The 22,712-nt window shown below is 39.5% G+C and overlaps 1 protein-coding gene across 3 annotated transcripts in view; it reads left to right on the forward strand.

The window, feature by feature from the left end:
• LOC138803698 (double zinc ribbon and ankyrin repeat-containing protein 1-like) overlaps window positions 1–22,712 on the forward strand; it is a 56,230-nt gene that overhangs the window by 6,786 nt on the left and 26,732 nt on the right. For 2 of the 3 annotated variants that reach the window (XM_069987758.1, XM_069987760.1), the window contains 6 exons: window positions 478–574; window positions 4,034–4,158; window positions 10,279–10,364; window positions 15,192–15,309; window positions 17,940–18,053; window positions 18,572–18,664. In XM_069987758.1, the coding sequence (XP_069843859.1) occupies window positions 478–574; window positions 4,034–4,158; window positions 10,279–10,364; window positions 15,192–15,309; window positions 17,940–18,053; window positions 18,572–18,664 (633 nt within the window). The remainder of the gene's footprint in view (window positions 1–477; window positions 575–4,033; window positions 4,159–10,278; window positions 10,365–15,191; window positions 15,310–17,939; window positions 18,054–18,571; window positions 18,665–22,712) is intronic. The other variant, XM_069987759.1, reaches the window with a different exon arrangement.

A 22,712-nucleotide genomic window follows, 5' to 3' on the forward strand; every position in this document is an offset into this window, starting at 1 on the left:
CAGATATGCTGCTAATCAAGTAACATAAAGCCAAGTTATGTGTTACTCTGTATTTCTAGAGAAAATGAAATACAGGTCACTGTAAAAATTTCTGTAAACTCTTTCAAGTAAGAAGTGTACACCATGGTTGGGTGTGGTGGCTCATGCCTGTAATCCTAGCTACTCAGGAGGCTAAGATCTAAGGACTGAGGTTCAAAGCCAGCCCTGGCAGGAAAGGCCGTGAGACTCTTATGTCTAATAAACCACTCAGAAAACCAGAAGTGGTGCTGTGGCTCAAATGGTAGAACATTACTGACCTTGAGCTGAAGAGCTGAGGGACAGCACACAGGCCCAGAGTTCAAGCCCCATGACCAGGGAAAAAAAGAAAAAGAAAAGGAAAAGAAATATACACCATGACATTGTCTCTATCCTGTGACTTGGAATTTTTACATTCTAAATGGGTACAAGTCAACTGATACTCAGTGTATTCTTTCCTAGGAATTGAAAAATGGATTTGATGGATCAAAACTAAGGAAGAAATACAAGAATGCTGAGAATAAATCTAGTTGGAATGTTAACCTTAGAAAGTTTCCAGGTATGAACTGATAGAGTAAAGGTAAGATTTCATGTTCTAAGCCGGGCGCTGGTGGCTCACGCCTGTAATCCTAGCTACTCAGGAGGCTGAGATCTGAGGATCGCGGTTCAAAGCCAGCCCGGGCAGGAGAGACCGTGAAACTCCTATCTCCAATAAACCACCAGAAAACCGGAAGTGGCGCTGTAGCTCAAGTGGTAGAGCGCTCGCCTTGAGCTGAAGAGCTGAGGGACAGCGCTCAGGCCCAGAGTTCAAGCCCCACGACCGACAAAAAAAAAAAAAAAAAAAAAAAGATTTCATGTTCTAAACTCACTCAACAGGCTCATGCACGTTCACTGCATATTTTCTTATCTGCAGAAGTTGGACTAAGAAAGCACTGCAAAGTAGGCTGTGATATGAGATTTTGTGCTGTTCTTGCTAACAGCTTAAGACCATGATGTACAACAAAGTTGGGTCTTATTGATTAATTGTATTGAGTGAGACCATATTTCAGGAAATCATGGTATGCCTCCCCTAACAAAATAAAAACAGTAAAGGGTTTGAGAGAAGGGTGAAGTTTGGTGAAATTTAAATGAAAGTAGAGTTTTGATTATCTGAAAGCAAAGTTAGGGTATGTATGAAAGGGTTACATCAGATATGGACTGAGGTTCATTTACACAGTAACTATAAAATACACATGAAGTGCTGGGAATGTGGCTTAGTGGTAGAGTGCTTTCCTATCATGCATGAGGTCCTGAGTTCGATTCCTCGGTATGACATAAACAAAAAAAGCCAGAAGTTGTGCCGTGGCCCAAATGGTAGAGTGATAGCCTTGAGCAAAAGAAGCTCAGGGAAAGTGCCCAGGCCCTGAATTCAAGTCCCAGGACTGGCAAAAAAAAAAAAAATCCACATGGAACATTGCTATCAGAAAACCTTATACATAGCTTAGCACCAAGGTTGGCTATTGAAGCTGCTTTTTTATACCAAAGTGGCTTAGATTCTTCAGACAAGAATCAAGTTCTGACTAATGGAATTTTTTTTTTCTTGTCGGTCATGGGCTTTAACTCTGGGCCTGGGTGCTGTCCCTCAGCTCTTCAGCTCAAGGCTAGAGCTCTACCACTTGAGCCACAGCACCACCTCCAGTTTTCTGGTGGTTTTATTGGATATAAGAGTCTGGACTTTGCTGCCCAGGCTGGCTTTGAACTGTGATCCTCAGACCTCAGCCTCCTGAGTAGCTAGTATTACAGGCATGAGCCACCGGCACCCAGCAACTAATAGGATTTTTTTTTTCTGGTTGTGGGGCTTGAACTCTGGGCCTGGGTGCTGTCCCTTTGCTCTTCAGCTCAAGGTTAGAGTTCTACCACTTGAGCTACAATGCCACTTCTGGTTTTTTTGGTGGTTTATTGGAGATAAGAGTTTCAGGGACTTTCCTGCCCGGGCTGGCTTTGAACCTCTATCCTCAGATCTCAGCTTCCTGAGTAGCTAAGATTACAGGCGTAAGCCATTAGCACCTGGCAACTAATAGGATTTTTTTTTTTTTTTTTGTCGGCCGTGGGGCTTGAACTCTGGGTCTGGACGCTGTCCCTCAGCTCTTCAGCTCAAGGCGAGCGCTCTACCACTTGAGCTACAGCGCCACTTCCAGTTTTCTGGTGGTTTATTGGAGATAGGAGTCTCACGGTCTCTCCTGCCCGGGCTGGCTTTGAACCGCGATCCTCAGATCTCAGCCTCCTGAGTAGCTAGGATTACAGGCGTGAGCCACCAGCGCCCGGCCTAATAGGATTTTTAAAAGCAGTTTCTGATAGTCTATGAGGTTAGAGAATAGAATTTCTCAGTTGTAAGCAATAGTCACTCAAAAAAAAGTATTGGTTAGGTACAGTGGCTCATATGTATAATCTGAGCTACTTGAGAAGGAGGCAGAGATTGAGAGGAACACAGTTCGAGGCCAGCCTCGGCAAAAATTAGTTTCCCACCTCAGATTATATACAAATATGTACTGGGCACCAGTGGCTCCTGCCTATAATCCTAGCTACTCAGGAAGGTTCATGAGACTCTTTTGTACGTGTATATTGGTCTTGGAGCTTGAACTCAGAGCATGGGTGCTGTTCCTGACCTTCTTTTGCTCAAGGTTCTGCCACTTGAACCACAGCTCTGCTTCTGGCTTTTTTGTAGTTTAGTGGAGATAAGATTCTCACAAACTTTCCTGCCCCAGCTGGCTTTAAACCATGATCCTCAGATCTCAGTTTCCTCAGTAACTAGTGGCCAGTAACACCAGCAGCCAGATTTGTGAGACTCTTATCTCCAATTAACCAGTGAAAAGCTGAAAGTGGAACTGTGGCTCAAGTGGTACAATGCTAGCCTTGAGCACAAACGCTCAGGCCCTAAGATCAAGAGACCAGCACCAACCCCCCATGTATATATATATTTGTATATGTATATCTATTTGTATATATGTGTTATATAATATATAAATTATATACTATATGTAGGTATATATACATGTGTTATATATAACATATACCTACATATAACATATATTATATACAATATTACATATTATACATTATATATTATAATATATGTTATGTTATATTATAAAATATAATATTATATGTCATATATTATAATATATTACATATTATTATTTTTATTATTTATTTTATTATTTTATATTTTATATTATATAATATATAACATATAATATAATATAATAAATATTAGTATAATATATTATATATAACATATCTGTTATATATAACATACATATATCTGTATACACATGCACACACATATATATATATAAAACAAATGTGTATTCATCTGTAATGCTAGATGGGAGGCACAAATAAACATATTGTAGTCTTTTGAGGCTAGTCTGGGCATCATGTCAGATAATCTGGCAGATATCTGAAAAATAACCAAAGCAAAAGGGGCTGGAGATGTGGCTTAAGTGGTAGAATATCTTTCTATCAAACCCCAGTACTTCCTTTTGCAAAAAAGAGAAAAATATTATGAATTTTTCAGCTGAAATATGTTTTAGAATAAATAATATTATAAATAAATACTATAATATAATATATAAATAAATAATATTAACCTGCTAACATTTCCACTGAAGTGATTTGTCTATTTTCCTATCCTGATGTGGAATGTTACAATATCAGGGATTTTGGGGGGGGTCAGCTTAGTTGTGGGGTTTGAAATCTGGGCTTGGGCGCTGTCCCTGCACTCTTCAGCTCAAGGCAAGTGCTCTACCACTTGAGCCACAGCACCACTTCCTGTTTTCTCATTTTAGGCATAGTATTTCTTTATGAGTTCTAAATTACTGAGTTGAGAAGGGTGTCCTTTATATAATTCTTATTTCTAGGGAAAGAATGATTACAATGTTTCCTTTATTAAGAAGGTTTTTTTATGTGAAGAACTACTTTCATGGCTTTATATGATTATACATGCTCACATAACAGTGTTCTTTTAATACAATTGTAGACCCCATGGCAGGTGAAAGAATGGTCCCTAAAACTCTGAAAGATCTTCGCTTCTCAGAGAGTCCCCTGGAAATCCCAGCCTACAGTGAAGAATCAATCTCTAGATCATCCACCCACCAATCACAGGTAACCTCTATGAAAAAACTTCCCATATCTTTATTTTTATTTTATTTATTTATTTTTTTGGGTCCGGTTGTGGGGCCTGAACTCTGGGCCTGGGCGTTGTCCCTCAGCTCTTCAGCTCAAGGCTAGCGCTCTACCTCTTGAGCCACAGCGCCACTTCCGGCTTTTTTCTTTTTTTTGCTTATGTGGTGCTGAGGAATTGAACCCAGGGCCTCAGGCATGCAAGGCAAGCGCTCTACCACTGAGCCACTTTTCCAGCCCCATATTTCCCATATCTTAATGCTTCAGTTGAAATACTTCTTAAAAATAATGTTTAGGGGCTGGGAAGATGGCTCAGTGGTAGAGCGCTCGCCTTGCATGCATGAGGCCCTGGGTTCAATTCCTCAGCACCACATAAGCAAAAAAAAGAAAAAAGCCGGAAGTGGCGCTGTGGCTCAAGAGGTAGAGCGCTAGCCTTGAGCTGAAGAGCTGAGGGACAGTGCCCAGGCCCAGAGTTGAGGCCCCACGACCGGACCCAAAAAAAAAAAAATAATAATGTTTAAATAGTTGTACAAATGGGTTTCAATTCAGTATATTAGTTTATGAGTATAATACATCTTGATCAATGTCACCTTTTCCATTCATGTGAAAATATTTTACAATAGTGATTCCCAGGATTTTGACTGTGGTTCATCACTGGAAATGCTATGTTGGACAAGAAAAATTTATATTCATAGAGTAGACATGTTGATGTTTTGAGAAAACGGATAATTACCAAGTGAGCCCAGTAATTAGCAGTTTACTTATCTCTCCTTCTGATGAATACTGAAGACTGAGAGTTCCTGAGAGAGAGAGAGAGAAAGAGAGAGAGAGAGAGAAGAGAGGAGAGAGAGAGAGAGAGAGAGAGAGAGAGAGAGAGAGAGAGAGAGAGAGAGAGAGAGAGAGAGAAAGTGTCCCTGAAAAGGTTAATATCCAAATTGAATTATGAAAGGGCTTTACCATTCCTGCAAATGTCTTGGGGAAAACACTCAGCAATAGTCATAACAAGGACAGCAAAGGGAGAGGACAGGGAGCTGCTGTGGTTGAAACATGATGAACAAATTATGACATATAGTGATCTAGGTCCAGAACATCTAGGTTCTCAGATTACAAATCACCTGAGGAGCTTCTAACCACTCCCAGGAACCTAATATGAGAAATTCAAATTCACTTAGACTGAGGTGTTGTGGTGGCATTGTTTGTTTTTACTCATAGTCATGATTGAGAATTATAGGGGCTTAGGAAGCTAGTTTCATTGTAAGAAGTTTAGGTTTTATTCATTTTGTAAAGCAATCTATTTGGATTTTTTTTTTCCATCATGGGGCTTGAACTCTGGGCCTGGGCGTTGTCCCTCAGCTCTTCAGCTCAAGGCTAGCACTCTACCATTTGAGCCACAGCACCACTTCCTGTTTTCTAAGTGATTTTTTGGAGATAAGAATCTCATGGACTTTCCTGCCTAGGCTGGCTTTGAACCATGATCCTCAGATCTCAGCCTCCTGAGTAGCTAGGATTACAGGTGTGAGCCACTAATGCCCGGCTTCTATTTGGGTTTTATACTAAACTATAACCAGACTTGTAGTAAATTGGTAATACTACTTCCATTCAAAAGTTTTCTCTTTGGCTACAGGGTAAGAGGTGAGTATCATTTTAGAATCATTTTAGAGGTAGGTGTTTCCTCCAGGTTGATTGTAGATACGGACATGATTGTAACTGGGTCAAGGTTGTAGAGGTGGTGAGGACAAGTGGCAGACATATTTGGCTGAGGGATCAAATAGATGAGATAAGGTAAAGGGAGTAGTCAAGGATGACCCGTGGGGTTTTGGCTTCTAAGGGCAACACAGGAGGCCTTGCTCTCTTCCCATTGAACCTCAAGTAGCATATACTTGGAATTTTATTTCCTAACAGTTGCTCCTTATGTGCCCATTGTTTTAGATTGTTTGCATCTACTATCAACTATAAAGAAGGCAAAAGGCATGGTTCCCAAACCTGATTGTCTTATCAGAATCACCCAGAAGGAACCTTAAATTTTTGTGTAGATTTCTAGCTAGCTTCTTCTACAATATGCTGAGCTATAAGCCTAAAATGAAATTCACAGATGACTTTTATGATCAGCCCAGTCTGAGAATCACTGGCTAAATAATTGCCTTCATAAGCAGTCTCTAATGTCAAGTGCCTATGTACTATATTTTGTACTATATTTTTTGAGGACCACAAAGTCCAAACCAGGGAATCACAAATCTGGGAAAGTCTGCTTGCAAACTCCACTAAACAAAGGGATAACATCTCTATAATTGAAAATTGCCTTTCCAAATATTCTGGGAAAAATGTCTACCTAGTTACCAGATGAACTAATGACTACATTCAGCTCCTGGGGACAGTACACTGTAGTGTGACCCAAATAAAAACACTGCTTTTAAGATAAAATGTCATGTTTTGATAAATGAATGGTTGAAGAACAAAACACAATAATTGTTTTCAGCACAACAATCTCATATGGTTGCTTCTTGAAATGTGTCTAGAAGTTTTGTTTTCTTTTTTCTTTTCTTTCTTTTTTTTTCTGTTGGTCATGGGGCTTGAACTCAGGGCCTGATCGCTGTCCCTCAGCTCTTCAGCTCAAGGCTAGTGCTCTACCACTTGAGCTACAGTGCCACTTCCAGTTTTTCTGGTGGTTTATTGGAGATAAAAGTTTCAGGGACTTTCCTGCCCGGGCTGGCTTTTGAATCCTCAGATCTCAGCCTCCTGAGTAGCTAGGATTACAGAAGTGAGCCACCAACACCCGGCTAGAAGTATTATTTTCTTTGTGCATTAATATTTTATTTATCTTGTCTACTTAGTTTAGAGTTGTTCCCAAGAGAAAAGCTGAGTAAAATAACATATAAGGCTTTATGTTTGTTTTTTTTTAAGTTGGTCCTGAGGCTTGAACTCAGGACCTCATACTTGCTAGGCAAGTGTTCTACCACTTGAACCACACCCCTAGCCCGGCTTTAAGTTTTTTAATCCCAAAGTGCTTGTAATATAGAGTCAAGGACAGAGTTTTAGGAATTTGAATAGAATTTAGAAAGCTAGGAAAGCCAGAAAATAAATATAAAAAGGCTCTTTCCTACTCTTGTTCTTCATATTGGTAAGAGATTTTTCTAGTATTTCAGCTCTATCCATCTGAATGAGCTTCAGAAACTATTAGAATTAATGATACTAATAATCATATTATGTTTGATATCATTGATAATCATATTTTAATATCATTAATGATATAATATCACAGAATTAATGTCGTTATTCTATGTGCAACATGTTAGTAACTTCCAGGGAAATGAGACATCTCTGAGCTAAGCATCTGGCTTGGGGTGCCTTTGGGGCCAAACAGGGATAAATGACAACTGATACTTGACTTTAGTGAGATCATAAAAGTAGGAGGCCAGTGCCAGTGGCTCATCCCTATAATCCTAGCCACTCAGGAGGCTGGGATCTTAGGATCATGGTTCAAAGCCAGCCCAGGTAGAAAAGTCCATGAGGCTCTTTATTTCCAGTTAACCCCTAGAAAACTGGAAGTGGCTCTGTGACTCAAAGTGGAAGAGTGTTAGCCTTGAGCAAAAAAGCTCAGGGTCAGTGCCCAGACCCTGAGTTCTTGTGGAAGACCTCAGCCAGCTAAATGGTTCACTTAACCCAAAACAACCACTGAAAGGAAGAACTATAGGTTCAGTGTTATCACATCTGATGAAATTATGTCATTAAGTGCAATTTGGACTTAATAATTCAAACTCTTAATTGGCATAGGAACCAATATACCTGATATTTGGGCCATATATCATATTTGCCCAATGACTGCCAGTTTGTGATTTCTGATATGAGTCATGTTAGATTTAACAAAAATGCAATAAAAAGCCTTCTTATTGCCTGCAAATTAAGTGGAAGTCCTGAACTTACCACACAAGCATTTTTTTTTTTTTTTTGGTCAGTCGTGGGGCTTGAACTCTGGGCCTGGGCGCCGTCCCTCAGCTCTTCAGTTCAAGGCAAGCGCTCTACCACTTGAGCTACAGCGCCACTTCCGGTTTTCTGGTGGTTTATTGGAGATAGGAGTCTCATGGTCTCTCCTGCCCGGGCTGGCTTTGAACCATGATCCTCAGATCTCAGCCTCCTGAGTAGCTAGGATTATAGGCGTGAGCCACCAGCACCTGGCTCACACAAGCATTTAAGAAGAGTTATTTAAAGAGACAGGTAGGACTGAGAGTAGAACCCATAGTCTTAACATGAATTCAAGGAAGTAACTTCATTTTTCTGAGCCTCAGCCTCCTCCCCTCAAACATGAGTTTTACATATGTGTCTCTTCATATGGTGTGCTGAGATGGCCTCAATATCCTATCTTTGGAATTTGTGACAAAATACATGATTGAATCCCATCACAAAGAAATGTCAAACAAAACTAAATTGAAGGATATCTAGCTTGTTACTCTTTAAAAAATGTCAAAATCAGCTTGGTGCCAGTGGCTCATGCCTGTAATCTAGCTACTCAGAGGCTGAGATCTGAGGATCATGGTTCAAAGCCAGCCTTGGCAGGAAAGTCTGTGAGACACTTAACTTCTATAAACCACTAGAAAACTGGAAGTGGTGCTATGGCTCAAGCAGTAGAGCACTCGTCTTGAGCTGAAGAGTTCAGGGGCAGTGCCCAAGCCCAGAGTTCACGTCCCATGACTGACCAAAAAAAAAAAGTCAAAATCATGGAAGATCAAACAGACTGAAGAACTATTCTAAATTAGGGATGGAACATGACAAATACAAAATGTGGCTCTAGAGTAGATCCTGGACCAGGAAAATATTTAGCTGAACACATCATTGGCACAACTCATGAGGTCTAAGTATAAATCTGTGGGTTAGATTATAGTATTGTGTCCCTGTTAAGTTTTCTAACTTTGTTACAAGGTTGTATAAGAGGACAGTCTTGTTCTTTACCAAGAACACAAGTACTTTACCAAGTAACACATTCAGTTACTTAGGGACAAAGGCACACCATGACTCAAGCTTATTCTCATATAATTCAGAAATTGAGAATTAAGGAATATTTAAAACAGTGTTAATGTAAACAATTGATCAAGCTAAGTAGACAGGAGGTGTTATTTATGATCTCCTTATAACTCCTTTCTGCAAATTTGAAATTATATTAAAGTAGGTATTGGGCTAGGAATGTGGCTTATTTGAAGTGTGCTTGCCTAGCATGCATGAAGCCCTGGGTTTGATTTCTCAGTACCACATAAACAGAAAAAGCCAGAAGTGGCACTGTGGCTCAAGCAGTAGAGTGCTAGCCTTGAGCTGAAGAGCTGAGGGATAGTGCCCAGGCCCAGAGTTCAAGCCCCATGACCAACAAAAACAGAAAAACCAGTGTATATTCAGATAGGTGAATCTTTTAGCATTTTCTTCAAGTATCATAATCCTTGAGCAAAACTTAGATTTTTCAGTTTATTAAATCTGGTAAATTCAGCAAGGCACCAGTGGCTCACACCTGTAATCCTAGCTACTCAGGAGGCTGATATCTGAGGATTATGGTTCAAAGCCAGCCCAGGCAGGAAAATCTAAGAGACCCATCTCCAGTTAACCACCAGAAAACCAGAAATGGTGCTGTGGTTCAAGTGGTAGAGCGCTTGCCTTGAGCCGAAAAGCTCAGGGAGAGCACCTAAGCCCAGAGTTCAAGCCCCACGATGGAAAAAAATCTGGTAAATTCAGATGGCAAAGTCAGATATCTTCTATTGTAAACTTTCCTCTTCAATGAAATTTACATATCAATTATGAACAACACGATGTAATTTTTAATGTTAGATACTAGAGTATAAATGCTTAGTCATAATTGCTTATGACTAGCTCCATCATAGGTTTTATTTATTTATTTATTTATTTATTTATTTTGTCAGTTGTGGGGCTTGAACTCTGGGTCTGGGCACTGTCCCTCAGCTCTTCAGCTCAAGGCTAGCACTCTATCACTTGAGCCACCATCATAGGTTTTAAAAGATGAAATCTAGGTATTATGAACTGAACATTAAAGTTAAATTTGAATAGAAGTTTGCTGTCTTATAGCATTTACCAAGTTAAATTAACTCTTTGTTCTCTTAATTTTAGCCCCCTGGATTTGCCCACATAAATGGCCGTAAGAGTCTGACAAGCACAGAGGTCATGAGGATTCAAAGGGAGACAGACTTTCTCAAGTATGTATCTCTTTACTCTGTTCTAAATTCTGCAAAGATGCATCATTGTCAGAGAGTTTAAAAATGGAAAAGCAATAATAATCTTGCCCACTCCTTGCTTTCAAAATAAAAAAGTTTAGAGCTTGTAAAAGTTATAATTGACCTACAAGTTGTATATACTTAAAGTTTTATATGTATGTACATACATACACATATATACATATACATATATATATGTACTATCACCACAGTCAGAAAATGAGTAAATTCATCTCCTCTTAAAATTGTCTACCTTATACCCTTTCCCTACTTCTATCCTATTATTAATCCACCTGTTGTCATTAGTTTAGTTTGCATCTTACTCTACATACAAATGTAGTATCTTTTTGGAAGAAAGAGGCAGGCTTTTTGGCTCAGTATAATTATTGTAGGATTCACATGTGTTGTGCCTTAGTTCTCTGTACTGCTGGGTTTCTGTTATGTGGAAAGACCACAGTTTGCTTATCTTGAGAGGACATGTGTGTGTTCCAGGTTTTGACTGTTACAGGTAAAGTTCATAGGAACATTTAAGACATAGGCTTTCATTCCCCTTGGAGTAAACACCTTGAAAAAGAAAACATGGGTTATATGATAGGTATATGTTGTTTTTTTTTTTTTTTTGGCCAGTCCTGGGGCTTGAACTTCAGGCTTGAGCACTGTCCCTGAGCTTCTTTGGCTCAAGGCTAGCACTCTACCACTTGAGCCACAATGCCACTTCCACCTTTTTCTGTTTATGTGGTACTGAGAAATCAAAACCAGGGGCTTCATGCATGCTAGGCAAGCACTCTAAGCCACATTCCCAGCCCTATGTTACATTTTTTAAGAAACTATGTGTTTTCCAAAGTAGTTATGCCATTTTTGCATTCTCATAAACAATATTGGAGAACTACAATTTCTGTACATCCTCATCAACACCTTGATTTTGATTTTTGGTAATTAGTGGGATTGTAGTAGAAGCTTATTATGATTGTAATGTACGCTTCCCTAAGCATGTGTGTCTCTGGCTTGGCTCATGCCTCCCAGCTCTAAGGAATTTCTTTTCTAGCTGTTGTCTTTGTTTTGTTTTGGTGTCAGGATAAGTTTGGCTTTATAGAATGACCTGGGGCTGGGAGCCCGGTGGTTCATGCCTATAATCCTAACTACTCAGGAGGCTGAGATCTGAGGATCTCCGTTCAAAGCCAACTTGGGCAGGAAAGTCTGTGAAATTCTATCTCCAATAAACTACCAGAAAACCGGAAGGGGCACTGGAGCTCCAGTGGTAGAGTGCTCGCCTTGAGCTGAAGAGCTGAGAGACAGCACTCAGGCCCAGAGTGTAAGCCCCACGACTGACCCCCCCCCAAAAAAAAAAATGACCTGGGAAAAAGTTTCTCTCTCCTTTAATTTTCTGAGTTTGTATAAATTAGTGTTACATATTCCATGAATATATGGTAGAATTTGCCAGTGATATCACTAGAGCACTAGAGTTTGGAATTTTTCTTTCAAGAAGCCTTTATCTATATATGCAATTTAATAATAGGTTCATTCATGTTTATCTCCTTTTCTGAGTGAATTTTAGACTTTACTTGCCTTTTTATTTTTTAGTTTCTTGCTTATTAAAGATGAAGTCACTGGCTTGAAGTCTTTTCTTCTTTCCTAATATTGAATTACTGTCAGTTACAACATTGACCTTACATTTCCTTGTGTACTGCTTTACTCATGTCCCTCACATTCTTATGTGTTGTGTTTTAATTTTCATTCAGGTCAGTTTCTGACCTTTTTATTTTTTAATTTATTATTATTATTTTTTTGTCGGTCGTAGGTCTTGAACTCTGGGCCTGGGCACTGTTCCTCAGCTTTTTAGCTCAAGGCTAGTACTCTACAACTTGAGCCCCAGTACCACTTCCAGTTTTCTGAGTGGTTTATTGGAGATAAGAGTCTCACTGTCGGGGTTGGGAAGGTGGCTCAGTGGTAAAGCACTTGCCTTGCATGCTCGAGGCCCTGGGTTCGATTCCTCAGCACCACATAAGAAAAAAGCCGGAAGTGGCGCTGTGGCTCAAGTGGTAGAGCGCTAGCTTGAGCTGAAGAGCTGAGGGACAGTGCCCAGGCCCCACGACCGGACCCCCGCCCCCCCCAAAAAAAAGAGTCTCACTATCTTTCCTGCCCAGGCTGGCTTTGAACTATGATCCTCATATCTCAATCTCCTAAGTAGCTAGGATTACAGGTGTGAGCCACCAGCACCCGGCCTGACCTTTTTATTTTTGACAGATGGGTTAATTAGAAGTCTTTTGTTAAATTTCCAAATATTGAAGGATTTTCCTTACACATTTCTGGTTTCTATTTCATGTTAAACTTCATTTGGTCAGATGACATGTATAATTTACTGTTAAATATTCTGTGTGCATTTTAAACTAATGTGTGTTCTGCTGGTATAAGTGTATTATAAATATCAATTAGGTTAAGTTAATAAAATTGTTTTAAGCCTGGAGATGGCGCTGTGGCTCAAGTGGTAGAGCACTAGCCTTGAGCCGAAGAGATGAGGGACAGCGCCCAGACTCAGAGTTCAAGCTCTACGACTGACAAAGAAAAAAAAAAAAGAAGAACTAGTAAAATTGTTTAAGCCTTTTCTATTTTTAAGGATATTCTACTTTTTGTAGAATAGTCATATATTGAGATAGTGATGTTGAAATCTGTGGGTATATTTATGTGTCTATTTCTATAAATATTTTCTTCATGTACTTTGAGGTTCTAATATTAAGTACATCAACCCTATGAATTTGTATATCTTGTTGCAGAGATGACTCCTATGTCATTATAAAATAATTTAATTTTGATAATACCTTTTACTCAGAAATCTTCTTTTAGACTATGTCTGTATGGCATACACACACATACACACACACACACACACACACACACACACACACACACACACACATTCTATCCCTCTTAACATACTTTTGTCCCATTACTTAAGGTTAGTTGGTCTTGGGTTAAAAAAAATTACATCTGGCAATCTGCAGTCTATTTAGAGTGTATGCAAAGCATTCTAACTGGTGCCTCATTACATATGAATTTTTTTTCATGTTGGCAGCAATAAGCATGAATTTCCCAACAATGCCTGAGCCCTAAGGATTGTTTCTTGAAATCCTCTTTAGTGTTTTTTTTTCTGGCTTTACGTAGTTTCTTATGTCAGGGCAGTAGTATCCTTTTGAAGACTTGAGAGTGACCTTCTGACAAGTTCTGAAGCTCTCTGTGCAGCTCTTCTTTGGTATTCTTTGCTTTAAAAAAATGTAATTGCGGGCTGGGAAGGTGGCTCAGTGGTAGAGCGCTTGCTTTGCATGCCTGAGGCCCTGGGTTCGATTCCTCAGCACCACATAAGCAGAAAAAGCCAGAAGTGGCACTGTGGCTCAAGAACTAGAGCACTAGCCTTGAGCTGAAGAGCTGAGGGACAGTGTCCAGGCCCAGAGTTCAGGCCCCACAACTGGCAAAAAAAAAAAAAAAAAAAAAATGTAATTGCTCTGGGCGCCAGTGGCTCACACCTATAACCCTAGCTACTCAGGAGGCTGAGATCTGAGGATCATGGTTCAAAGCCAGCTGGGGCAGGAAAAGTCCATGAGACTCTTATCTTCAATAAACCACTCAGAAAACTAGAAGTGGTGCTGTGACTCAACTGGACTTGAGGACTACCCTTAAGCTGAAGAGCTGAGGGAAAGCACCCAGGCCCAGGTTCAAGCTCCATGACCGACAAAGAAAAGAGTCTGACTCTTGTCAGATTCCCAGCTTTATGCTCTCAATTCAATGAAGAAACAATGACATAGTCAAGTCATGAGCTTTGACATAAGTAGGAGGGAACCTGTTGATCTGGTAGTGAACCCAGTCAGGAGACATGGTTAAACCTTGGTGACCATTGCCTTGTTAGAAAGGATGGAATAGAATAAAGAATACGGGAGTTAAATCAACTATAATGGCTAGTAATCATTAGGAGGCCATGGTGGAGTTGAGCGCAGACAACCAGACAGTCCAGTGTCCAGTATCCATGAATTCTTTTTATAGTTGTTAAGAAGAAACTATAAGGGAATAAGAAGGGAACCAAGCTTCAAGGAAGGGCATGGAAACAGCAGTGTGTTCACAGGGTAGTCTAATCCCAAGAATCCTTTTAGTTGTATAGATATATACACAGAAAGATTATGGGGGCTAGTCCATGAGATCTACATGCTCAGGAAATGAGGTCAGGGCCTTGGAAATCTAGCCAGGTGAATGAAAAGAATGGCAGGGCTTGACTCACACTCACATTATAGAATGCCATCAAGAAAATCTGATACTCAGACTAGATTTTGTGAGAAAGTGAGGAAAATTCACTGTAAACATGACTGGAATTCCCCAGGTTTACCATCACGCAAGCCAAATTCAATGTAATAGGACAAGCCACAGCCCAATTAAACATTGGGATTAGGGCTGCTGATAAATTTCCTGCCACAGCCAGGAAGTGGCATAGGTCTAACCTACAAGGAATAAGCACCATAAGTTTCAGCTATGCAGCTACTTTGTGGTGAAATGACCTAGACAAGAATCATGTACCACATAAGGAATTCTATATGGATCTGCTGGTTGAATGGTTTGGTCGTACTGTGAATTGATATAGGATGGAATATATATCCCCAGAATGCTGTAATGAAGAAATCCTTTTTATAACCATTTAAAAGAACAAATCTCAGGCCTTGATCCTATTCTATAGCTGCTAAGGTGTGTGTGTGTATGTGTGTGTTTAGACTTTGACTAGCCTTCTTAATGTAGACCCATTTGGCCCACTGGGAACCTGTTTTGTTGTAGGTGTGCCCACTGCTTGGCCCCCTACCCAACAGATCCCTATGCTCGCTTCTGTCAAGAATGTGGAGCTACTGTCCCACCCATCTTTGGCTGTCGGCTTCCACCCCCAGAAGGAGCTCAGGTGAGCTGCAGAATTCTTAAAAACATCTTACACTGCTGAGCACCAATGATTCACACCTGTAATCCTAACTGCTCAGGAGGCTGAGGTCTGAGGATTGCAGTTCAAAGCCAATCTGGGCAAGAAAGTCCATGAGTCTCTTATCTATAGTTAACCACCAAAAAGTCAGAAGTGGAGCTGTGGATCAAGTGGTAGAGTGCTAGCTTTGAGCAAAAAAGCTTGGGAATAGTGTTCAGGCTCTGAGTCAAGCCCCAGAACTGGCATACACACCCACAAGTCTTATGTTGGTATATGAGCTCTTTATCTGCAGCAGTCACACAGTGCCTGGCACACATATCAAAAACATAGACAATTGTTGAAAGAATAATGAGCAGCGGAAGTGACGCTATGGTTCAAGTGGTAGAGTGCTAGCCTTGAGCTGAAGAGCTGAGGACAGCGCCCAAGCCCACAGTTCAAGTTCAAGCCCCATGGCTGACTAAATAAATAAATAAATAAAATTTAAATTTAATCTGTAATGTCTTGTCTCTTGAACATGTACCCACTCAGCTTAGGTTACTTTTCCCTCCACCCACACATGCTTAATTCTTTCTTTTAACCTGGAGCTGCCCTTGGGTCTCTATATCTTTCATGTTCAATTGGAGATTGGCCAAACATTGTACTCAAACACTGGAGTCGCTTCTGTATCTTTCATGTTCAATTGGAGATTGGCCAAACATTGTATTCAAACACTGGAGTCGCTAAGACTTCCACTGTCTGAAGATGGATCTGATCTATGTGTGGGCTGGGAAGCACATTAAACTTCAGCGTTTTCCCAAACTTCTACCTATGCTGGACTCCCTTGAATCTTCACAAAATTCCCATCAGCTAAGAATACGTGGGTATCCTGAACCCTCTTTCCTTCATGAAGAATATCTTCATAGACTCAAGTCACCTAAGGGTAAATGAAAAATTTATCAAGTCTCTATAATTGGCTTACCTCCTTGGTCCCATTACTAGTCTGTTGATTACCAAGAACAAAACCATAATCTCGGGCTGGGAAGGGCTCAGTGGTAGAGCGCTTGCCTTGCATGCATGAGGCCCTGAGTTTGATTCCTCAGCACCACTTAAGCAGAAAAAAAAAAAGCCGGAAGTGGCGCTGTGGCTCAAGTGGTAGAGTGCTAGCCTTGAGCTGAAGAGCTGAGGGACAGCGCCCAGGCCCAGAGTTCAGGCCCCATGACCGGACCCCCCCCCAAAAAAAAAGACCATAATCTCAGATTGTAGGAACCCCCACTGATTCTCCCTGCTTGCCACTGAGATTGTCACCTTAAAGTGCTCCAAACTAAGTCATTCTTGTCTGGCAGCAGGCAGGTTTTTTTTTTTTGCCAGTCCTGGGGCTTGAACTCAGGGTACTATCCCTGAGCTTCTTAGCCACAGTGCCACTTTCAGCTTTTTCTGCTTATGTGGTACTGAGGAATCGAAACCAGGGCCTCATGCATGCAAGACAAACACTCTACCACTGAGCCACCTTCCCAGCCCTGTAGACAGGTTTTTCATAGCCTGCCCTGTCCGCAGGGTACCACTGCCTAGACTCAGAGGAGAGGAGTGCAGCCTCATGCAAGAACCAGAAGTAACTGTAGTGTTCTTATCTGGAGTTCAGTCCTTTCCAGGAATATTCCAGCTGTTTTTATTTACCTTTGGTCCACTGTCAGAGTGCTAGTGGTTGACTTTTTTTTTCTTGGTCCTGGGGCTTGAACACTGGGCCTGGGCACTGCCTCTTAAGTTTCTTTGTACTAAAGGCTAACACTCTATTACTTGATTGTTTGTTTTTTTGTTTTTTTGGGTCCAGTCATGGGGCCTGAACTCTGGGCTTGGGTGCTGTCCCTCAGCTCTGCAGCTCAAGGCTAGTGCTCTACCACTTAAGCCACAGCACCATTTTTGGCTTTTTTCTTTTTGCTTATGTGGTGCTAAGTAATCGAACCCAGGACCTCTGGCATGCAAGGCATATGCTCTACCACTGAGCCACCTTCCCAGCCTCAACACTCTATTATTTAATCCACAGTGCCACTTCTGGCTTTTTTTCTGAGTAGTTTATTGAAGATAAGAGTCTCACAGACTTTTCTGCCCAGGCTGGCTTTGAACAGCAATCTTCAGACATCAGCTTTCTGAACAGCAGTGGTTGACTTTTCTTTTCTTTTTTTTTCTGGTCATGGGGCTTGAACTCTGGGCCTGGGCGTTGTCCCTCAGCTGTTCAACTCAAGGCTAGCGCTCTACCATTTGAGCCACAGCGCCACTTCCAGCTTTTTCTGCTTATGTGGTGCTGAGGAATTGAACCCAGGGCCTCATGCATGCGAGGCAAGCATTCTACCACTGAGCCACCTTCCCAGCCCCATGGTTGACTTTTTTGATAGCTTTATCCAACTTTATAATTACATTTTGAGGAAGAGATTTATTGATTTCCTAATTCCATTGTGTGGTAAGTTAAGATTATTTTTAACACTTTAAAAAATAATAAGCATCTATTTACTCCTAATAGGAATAAAATTATAGTAAAGGTAATTATATTAAATTTGTTTCTGAGAAAAAAAGTAGAGATTAATTTGAAGATATTCTCAATACTTGCAGCCCAAGAGAAACCTGAACTTTTCCTTTTGCAGATGGGCTTGTGTGTAGAATGCGGGAGCATGGTACCCATGAACATCCCCATCTGTGTGGTGTGTGAGGCCCCTCTTGCCCCACAGCTGCGGCCACAGGCTAGTCTCCACCTGAAGGTAATAAAATCTGATTCTATAGAAATGTGAATACATTATATGAAAAATAACACTTGAAAAAGTCAGCAGGTAGAATGTGCTAGTAACTGATTGGCTAATATATGAATGAAATCTATCCAGATTTTTGGAAAGGTATATTGGCCCACGTATATAACTTGCCTATAGGACCTATAATATTAGGAAAGATATTTAGGCATAAATAGGAACAAATTACAATATAATTTTTTAGCTATGTATTTAAATTTCAATTCACATTGAGTTATAATCTTGTCTTTAAAATGACTTCATGAAATACAATTAGCCCCTCTTTTAAAACTGTGTTCTTATGATACCATAGTTCGTGTGAACTATGTTCATATGACACTATTTATGTGTGGTTATTCCAAAACTGAGTCAGCATTCAGGGCCTTGGTGTTACACTGAGGTCTGTAATTGGCTGATTGACTGGAAGACCACGTAGTAGTTTCTGTGTACTGTGTCTTGTTAGTTCTGTCATTATTTTGTTCCCTATTGACAAGGAGAAGGTGATTTGCCGTGCCTGTGGTACAGGGAATCCTGCTCACTTGAGATACTGTGTCACCTGTGAGGGGGCCCTGTCTTCATCACAAGAGGTAGGTTGACTGCATGAGGCAGACTTGGATTTAGTGGCTACTAAATATTCAGTGTTAATGTTAATAGAGAAGCATAATCTGCGGTGTAAAAGGAGGGGCAAAACAAAAATAAAAAGCAAATTGAAAACTCATAGAACTCATAAATATTATAGACCACGATAGACAATTTGCCCCATGAAAGTTAGAATGTGTTTGTGACTTTAACTAAGCATCACTATCCCACAATAATGTGAAATTTGGGAAATTATATAATCACTTAATCACAATAAAGAATTTGAAAAAAAAAGCAAATTGAAGCAATGTTTCAATAGGTGGAGATCAGTTATAGATTCATCAACACCAATTTATCCTGAGAGTCTTAGCTTCAAGAAGGTTTAGTAGAATCATTGATTCCTTACAGTTTGTTAAGACCTTTGCATGAGAAGCTGGCGGTAGTCAGTGGGGATGTTCAAGTGCAGACAGAGAGTATCCTTGGTCCATTTTGTCTTTCTACTATAAAACAATTAATGCTAAGCTTGTTGTTTACTTCTGGTACTTCCGTAGTGCCACACTGGTCTAAATGCCTGTCTATATGCTAGTATTGGACTGTTTTGATTATTATGGCCTGTTGGATATTTCAGTGTATGATGCTTCAGCTTTGTTCTTTTTTGCTGAAGATTGCTTTGGTTGTTCTTGTAGTTTCACATGAATTTCAGGATTGTTTTTCTATCTCTGAAAAATACCATTTGAATTTTGATAGGAGTTTGTGGATTGCTTTGGGTAATATAGACATTTTGCCAATATTAATTTTTCCAATCCATGAACAGTCTCTTCAAATAGTGTTAGGGAAAGTGAATATTCACATGCAGAAGAATGGAAGTAGACACTTATTTTATACCATATACAACCATCAGCTCAAAGTGGATTAAAGACTTAAACATAAGACTTGAAACTGAAAACTGAAAATAAAAAACTGAAAACTAAAATAAAACTGAAAACTAAAAATAAACTCCAGGATATTGGTTTGGGCAATGATTTTGTTTTTTTTATATGACCCCAAATAGAAACAACAAAACTGAAAATAGACAAGTAGGATTAATAAAACTAATAAGCTTCTTCACACAAAAGAATCAATCATCACAGTGACATTGTCCAAAAAAGTACTCATTATCTGACATATAACTGTAACCCCTCTGTATGCCACCTTTATAATAACAATAAAATAATAAAAAATTTTAAAAGAATCTGAGTGAAAAGATAGCATATAGAATGAGAGGAAATAGGGCTGGGAAGGTGGCTCAGTGGTAGAATGCTTGCCTCACATGCATGAGGCCCTGGGTTCAATTCCTCAGCACCACATAAACAGAAAAAGCCACAAGTGGCGCTGTGGCTCAATGGTAGAGCACTAGCCTTGAACTGAAGAGCTGAGCTTAGGGATAGCACCTAGGCCCAGATTTCAGGCCCCCTGACGAGGAAAAAAAAAAAAAAAAAAAAAGAATGAGAGGAAATATTAGTAAACTATCTCTTTGAGTTAATATCTAAAACATGTAACAAAGTAAATTAACTCAGTCATAAGGGGAAAAAAATGGGCAAAGATCTAGTAGGCCACTTCTCAAGAGAATAATGGCCAATAGGTACACTCATAAAACTAATTAGCAGGGAAATGTAAGCACAGTGAGGTCTTACCTTATTCTAGTCATAATGACTATTATAAAGACAAAAAATAACAAATGCTTTCTAGGATGTAGAGAAAGAGAAACTCATATTGTTGGTAGGAATATAAATTAGTACAAACATGAAAAACAGTATGGGCCGGGCACCAGTGGCTCACGCCTGTAATCCTAGCTACTCAGGAGGCTGAGATCTGAAGATCGTGGTTCAAAGCCAGCCCGGGCAGGAAAGTCCGTGAGACTCATATCTCCAATAAACCACTAGAAAACTGGAAGTGGCTCTGTAGCTCAAGTGGTAGAGCACTCGCCTTGAGCTGAAGAGTGCAGGGACAGCACCCAAGCCCAGAGTTCAAACCCCAGGATGGACCAAAAAAAGTATGGAAGAATTAAAATTAGATTACTATATGATCAGTAATCCCACTACAAGATATATATAAAAGGAATTGAAATCAGTATGATGAAGAGATAAGTACACTTGCACATTCATTGCAGCATTATTCACAGTAGCTAAGACATGGAATCCAACTTATATCTATCAGTAGATAAACTGATAAAGAAAATGTGATATGTATACAGAATTGAATGCTATTAAGCCTGTAAGAAGAAAATCTTTTGACAACAGATGAACCTGGAGCACATTATGTTGGTTGAAGTAAGTCTGGCACAAAGAGTCTTATATTGAATGATATAATTTAGATGCAGAGTGTAAAAACATCAAACCCATAGCAAGTAAAATGATTATCAGAGTCTGGGAGATAGTGTGGTTGGTCACATGTTGGTGAAAGGACTAATTTCAATCAGAAGGAATAACAAGAGATCTATTATACAGCATGATGACTATAGTTAATGACAATATATTGCACATCTGAAACTTGCTAGATCAAATTTAAGCATTCTTAATTTTAAAAAAACCAAGTATGTAAGTTAACACTTACATTTAATGACTTGATAGGAGAATTCCATAATGTATCAATGCATCAGCTCATGTGCCCAAATATATATATATATATATATATATATATATATATATATATATCCAAATATATATATATATATATATGTATATATATATATATATGTATATATATATATATATATATATATATATATATATATATATTAGACATTGTACTTGCCAATGAAAACTTAAAAGTTGGAAAATGATACCATGGGTGAAATACCTTGAACTGTGAATCTGGTCCAATTTTTGTATCATATATTTCATTAGACACTGAATTATAGTTGTGAGATTTCTGTACCAGGTAAGTTAATGTCTCTCCCCATCATCCTTTATGTTGTAGGTATGCATAACCTATTCCTATGTAACAGCTATAAACCCTCCCCATGAGAACATTTTAATTCCTGCTTTAAACAAGTGTATGAGAGGTGAGGGGAAAATTACAGCACTTAAGGACAGCTTCAGTACTTTTTGTTCCCAATGTCTTATGCACCATCTGAAGTGCATAAGATTCACCCCAGGTCTAGAAGTTCCCTCCTTTCCAGGCATATTTACTAGATTGACCTGCTTCCATCAATTCTCCAAAACTTCTTTATATTATAAGAAGATTTTATTACAGTCTTACTCCATCATTACCAGAAAGAAAATTTGTGATGTTTTCTAAAGGATTATTTCTGTTACATAACATTTGTTTTGAGAGCTGAGAATGAAAACATACTAATTAGCTAGTGAATTTACTCATCTATATTCCCAAATCAAATTTGATATAATGTTAGGTAATCTTTTGTTTATAGTGGTTTGTCTGTCTGGTAATGTGGTTTCAGACTTTACTTTCATTCTTCCATCATGAAATTATACCATACAACTTTCCAAAGCACCAGAGTGAATACTAGTGGGAGTAGGAAAACATAAAATAGAAGACAGTGGCACTTGGAATGATTTTGTTGATATATTTAAGTAAATTGCTAAGCAAAAGGCTTATTTTTTAAGTTAGATGTGGTGGCACATGCCTATAATCCTAGCTCTTGGGAGGTTGAGGCAGGCAGACTATGAGTTTGAAGACAGCCTGAGCTAGAAGAGCAAAACTCTGTTTCAGGCCTCCGCTACCCTCCCACCCCCTAACCCCCGTCCAATCTCTTTTCTCATCCCTTCCTCAGGCCTTCTGGAAATTTTTTTGTCTTTGCATTGTTGAGGCTTGAACCCAAATCTCACACATGGTGGACAAAAGTTCTTCCACAGAGCTACAACCCAGCCCTCTTCAGGCTTTCTGAACTTCTTATACAAACAGTAAAATCATTTGAACTGACTTTATTTTAATAACTGTCAATGATACAATTGTTTCTGGGTTTCATCTTTCAATGAACTATACCAAAATTGAACTTGTTTTAAAAGTTGTACTTGTATCTGAATTTATCAGAATTTAGATGTTAGCATGACAGTA

Source organism: Dipodomys merriami, unplaced genomic scaffold, assembly GCF_024711535.1.
Source record: "Dipodomys merriami isolate MVZ:Mamm:240054 unplaced genomic scaffold, mDipMer1.0.p SCAF_346, whole genome shotgun sequence".
NCBI lineage: Eukaryota > Metazoa > Chordata > Mammalia > Rodentia > Heteromyidae > Dipodomys > Dipodomys merriami.